This window comes from Corvus brachyrhynchos, unplaced genomic scaffold (assembly GCF_000691975.1).
Source record: "Corvus brachyrhynchos isolate BGI_N302 unplaced genomic scaffold, ASM69197v1 scaffold310, whole genome shotgun sequence".
In the NCBI taxonomy this organism is placed as follows: domain Eukaryota; kingdom Metazoa; phylum Chordata; class Aves; order Passeriformes; family Corvidae; genus Corvus; species Corvus brachyrhynchos.
Window position 1 is genome coordinate 3131582 of NW_008236213.1, and position 4823 is coordinate 3136404.

A 4823-nucleotide genomic window follows, 5' to 3' on the forward strand; every position below is an offset into this window, starting at 1 on the left:
TGCAAACGCTTCCAACAACCCCGGAAAACAGGCTGTCACACACTCACAAAATGCCAGAATAATTTTTCAAACAAATATGGGACTTCTAGAGAGCTCTCTGCTGCTCTCACTTCTTCATGTAGTTTAAAAAGCCTGATAGTTCTGGAGATGTCAGAGGAGAAAACGTGTCTGATGGCCAAAAAAGTGACATTATAACTTGCTGGAAAAAAAAGCACAACAACAAATTCAAAAAAAAATTTTTTTATATCTATTTCTACAGGTCATTTAACAGTGTTTTCTGGAGATCTGTGGTTGTTTTTTGCCAATATTCATCATGATTTGAAGTTTCTTCTTTCCCAAGTTAACAGCAAAGCATTCCACAAAGCACCCACATCTCTGCAGAAGGCCACTGTGGTCCACTGCTTGCAAAGGAAGGGAGTCTAAGAGCCATCCCTCTGCTGGACTCCATACTCCTTGAGCAATGCCTTTCTGACAGCCTTATTTTTGCCTCTGCAGTTTGTAATAGCAGCCACTCAAGAGTCTCTACCGAGTGGAAAAGGCTTCCTGAACCAGTAGCTCCTATTGTACCACTAGGTCTTCGGTGGCCGACTCTGCCCTCCACATGTGAGTCATTACTGGTGCTTTTGCTGTATGTAGCTCTGGGGGCCTTAAGGGCTCTGCCTCCCACAGATCCCAGCTCTGGGTCCAGGCTCATGTGTTTCAATACATGTACTAGTACTAGTCATTATATGCATTGTTTCAGAGCCATCCATGTACCAGTCCTGAAATCCTAAATCAAATATCCTAAAATAAGCACAGTATGTGGGACTACATGATGGCTGCTCTGTCATGGGGGTGAAGATAAGCTACAGTGCTTTTGGCCTACTTAAACCCATCATTAAAAACTTTTAATGGTGTATATAAAGTACAGAAAGCTTTATGCATATTTTTCACACAGGTGTGAACTTTGAATATATTAACATACGACTATGTTCCAAAGAGGGAAACAAGTGAACCTCGCAACATTTGGTTTGCACACCAAAATTTCAGCGAACTCAAAGCATTCTACCATACAAATGGACTCATTTATTGTATTTAGCCCTCCCAGATTCACACAAATTCAACACCAACTAAAGCAAAGTATTAATGGTTTGGGGTTTTTCATGGAAAGGAGAAGTGATTTCCTGAATTTCTGAACATGAATGAATCTTAAATATGACCCATGAATTACAGTATACTGCCAGAGGCCAAGCAGTTGTAGTAAACACTGTCTGCTCAGGTAATCACAACTTGAATAGGAATTGAAATCAGCTCAAACGAAAAAAATCTACCAAGTTTCTAAATCCTCTCTATAAAGATCCTGCTTTGCCCTAAACCCATACCTGATAAGCTTTAGAAAATTACTGCTCCTGATAAACAAATAGTCAATGATTTAATTAGTATAAGGTGTATGCTACAGGGGATTATGACAAGAACTTCAGCCTCTTTTGCACAATATGTATAGTCAAAATAGATAGATATAGATAGACAAATATATGAAGTGAGGGCCCACTGCAGACATAAGAGAGGTAACATTGTTTTCCGAAGGGCAAATTAAATAAAACACAAAATTTCCAGCTAGAACACTTCAGAGGAAAGTGTTAATAGCTTCTCAGATAATTCATCACAAATATGCAGATGGAAGGAAATCACAAATGCAATGAGAACGCAACCAAGAAAAAACTAATGTAAAAAATTGCAAGGAAGATTCTGTAGCCAAAATGGAGATGGTGTAACTTCAGAAGGAGCTCTTTATATGCTTAAACTGGAAAAAACTAAATTATTTGTATACAAAGAGTTTGTGAATAAAATGGAGATAAAATGAAAAGAAGCTAATGTGATTCACAAAAACTTTACAAGCACAGAAAAGTAGGTCTACAATTAAGTTTTTGAATTCTCCTTTTAAAAAAAGATCAGGAAATTAGTGAGTTGTCTGAATGAAGGAGCCTGAGGATTTCAATTCAGAGAAAATACAGAACTGTATTAGCTTTAAAGCACAAACAGGGCTTTAAACTGATGAATGTGAGGTAGAAATTAAAGATTATCTTAATCCACAGTTTCTTACGAGACAACAATAGAGATACATAGTGGGTGTGCCTCAGGTGTTTTGGTGTGTGTCTTGGTGTGCTACAGGGTAATGGGCTACTTTTATAGCCTGTGAATACCAGAGCATGTGTGGACTTACCTTTATGATTGACTGTGCTTAGAGAAACCCAGACACAGCATCTCACATTCTTCCATTTCATCTTCCTTAAGATTTTGATCAGCATTTATCTTCAGCAATAGAATGTTTTTGTTAGAAATAATATATTCCCATGGGACATTTCTGTTACAGTCAGCCTGTGGTTTTGGATGAAAAAATATATTGTGAAAATTCCTCCAAGAAGACCAAGTCTCCTTCAGACAAACTATAGGTTCTCTGCTTATCAAAAACAAATTGTTGAACTTTTCCAGATGTACTGCTCACTAAACAAAAAGTAAATCACTTAGCAGTGGAGCTGTTTTCTTCAGATGAAGATTAGCCTTGCCACGGTTACACTATTTTTTATTAATATTTTGATCACATTTTTCAAATGCAGGCTTGAGTATGCACAATAAGAGACAACAGTTCAAGGAAAGTAGCAAAATCATTTGTAAAAATGCCATGCTTTTCACTTCCTGTGCACTCTTTCTCTTTTTTTCTTTTTCCTCTAGTTCAGCTACCATCTCAGGATGCTAAGAAGTTTAAGACCCTACAAACTGATGTAGTTATTCTCCCACCAGCTCCAATCTCCAGATCTCAGAAAAAAGGACATTCTCAGAGTCATATTCTCTATTCTCTCTTGCCTGATCTATCAGGAGAGCATCTGAAACCAAGCTGTGTCCTACCTGCTATCCCAAACCAGAAGAAATCTAATCCTGCAGAAGAGCTTGAGAAATCACTCACCAAATCAGATGCTGAATATTAACTCATTACACTGGCCTAAATTAGTTGAAATATGTCTAAGTGGTTGTTAAAAGATAACTGTACAGTTAAATCTCATTATTTGCACTAATGATACTCTTGTGAACTGGAGTGTAACAAAAACCAAGATAAGATAGCACATCACAAAAGCTGCACTCTGTGTGTGTGTGTGTATATATGCATTTGCATTATAGTTTTCATTTATGATGAAATTGCTAAATCAATATTTAATGTGCAGTAAATTTATTTTGTGAATGGAACCCTCATAATGCGTAATTTTGTTGCAGCAATGTGCTGTTAAGCCTTTCATAGAAAAAAGGAACAAAGAGTAAGGTTTTCCATGTGATTTAAAAGTCAGAACTAGGGAAACAAATTGGCAGGGCTTCTCGGTAGTTTGTAAATGCAAAGGTGCTGATTCTGATGCTGTGTGCCATCAAAAAAAATATTTTTAAGATTAAGAAAATAAACTCAAAAGGCAGTTTTAACAATTGAGGTCTTTTGTCTCTTTCTTTTTCACACATTTTCTAAATTGTAAGTTTGTGGGGTTTTGTGAATTCAACAAGCTAAAAAAGTACAACAAAACACTAATCCCTGTGGAACAGACAGGGCTTTAGCATGCACTGTTCAAAACTGTTCATTTCACAGATAGACCAATGTCTTATTTAATTCTTCATACTCCTCAGTGACAAAAAAACAATTGTGTACTGTTATCTTCATAAAGCAAGGATTGCACAGTCCTGAGTTTTTAGGCATTGTTTCACTTTGATCACTGAACTGAAGGAAATTTAACTAGATTGTTGTTCAGTCAAGAACCTTTACAAGTGGTATAAGCCTTTGACTAAACATTGCACAAGACTGTCCTTTCGTAGAGGCTAACAAAGACGCCAGACTCTGCTTGCTTTAGGGTTCTTATCTAAATCTTGCTGCAATTGATTTAGAGGCTTCTCCACTTCTGATTATAGAGGGGCTGTTGACTTGGGGAGATAGTCCCCTTTTGCCACTCTTCTGTATCACCACTTCTAGTAAGCCGGTCCAAAATTAGCTCTACATCAGCAGCTCATTCAAAAAGGACATGCCACTTCTGATTATCTCTAGATAAATGTCTTATTAGCTGTACAAACACTTCTTTTGCTGTGTCACAGTAAAAGACAAACCTGACATGAAGACAAAGATAATCATGTTCCAGTAGCTGCAGTTTCCAATTTCCTTGTACTAACAGATGTAAATAGGATGGCTGGTGGCTGTCACAGACAGTCCCAGAAAGAAAAAAGCAGAGCACAACAGCTGCTCTGATGCAACACAGGGAAGAGGGAACTTTTGCATGCAAATAAAAGAATACTTTATTTTTAAACATCTCACCTAAATGTCAGGGTATAAAGCTCAAATTCAACATGTAAACATCTAGCTTCTTGATGAAAAAATGTGAGACTAAAAAGCTCATGTACCTGGACCTCACAGATGACCTACTCCCTGAGGCTAGATGGAAAAAACACTGCATGACAGATGCATGGTCTGGTAAGGAATCAATTCTAGCATGCTCTGTCTTTGCACCTGACCGGTCCTGTTCAGTCCAGCCTCACTGAAAAGTCCAGAATCTTTCCTGCAGTGTAGCAGACTGGTATTTGCTCCATGAGGTCATTGCCTGAGCTACTTTCTCTGCTCTACAGAGCCCCTGAGCTTCTGTGCTTGAAACTCCACCTATTGCAAGTCCCAAAATCTCTATCCTGACTTATGCCACTTTGTACCTCTCCCTGAGGCCTCACACAATAAACAAATGGTTCATAAGTCATTTCCTAGAAACATTAAAGCTTCAGTGCAGACTTTGCCACTATCACTTGGTATAAAGCAAATGGTTTTGGTG

General features: G+C 37.9%; 1 protein-coding gene across 4 annotated transcripts in view; it reads left to right on the forward strand.

The window, feature by feature from the left end:
- The window catches only part of ANKRD55 (ankyrin repeat domain 55), a 47250-nt gene extending 43800 nt beyond the window's left edge, over nucleotides 1-3450 (forward strand). For 2 of the 4 annotated variants that reach the window (XM_017744130.1, XM_017744126.1), the window contains exons 11-12: nucleotides 496-603; nucleotides 2713-3450. In XM_017744130.1, the coding sequence (XP_017599619.1) occupies nucleotides 496-603; nucleotides 2713-2966 (362 nt within the window). In that variant the 3' untranslated portion in view covers nucleotides 2967-3450. The remainder of the gene's footprint in view (nucleotides 1-495; nucleotides 604-2712) is intronic. The other 2 variants (XM_008643026.2, XM_017744138.1) reach the window with 1 other exon arrangement.
- Nucleotides 3451-4823: the final 1373 nt, after the last annotated feature.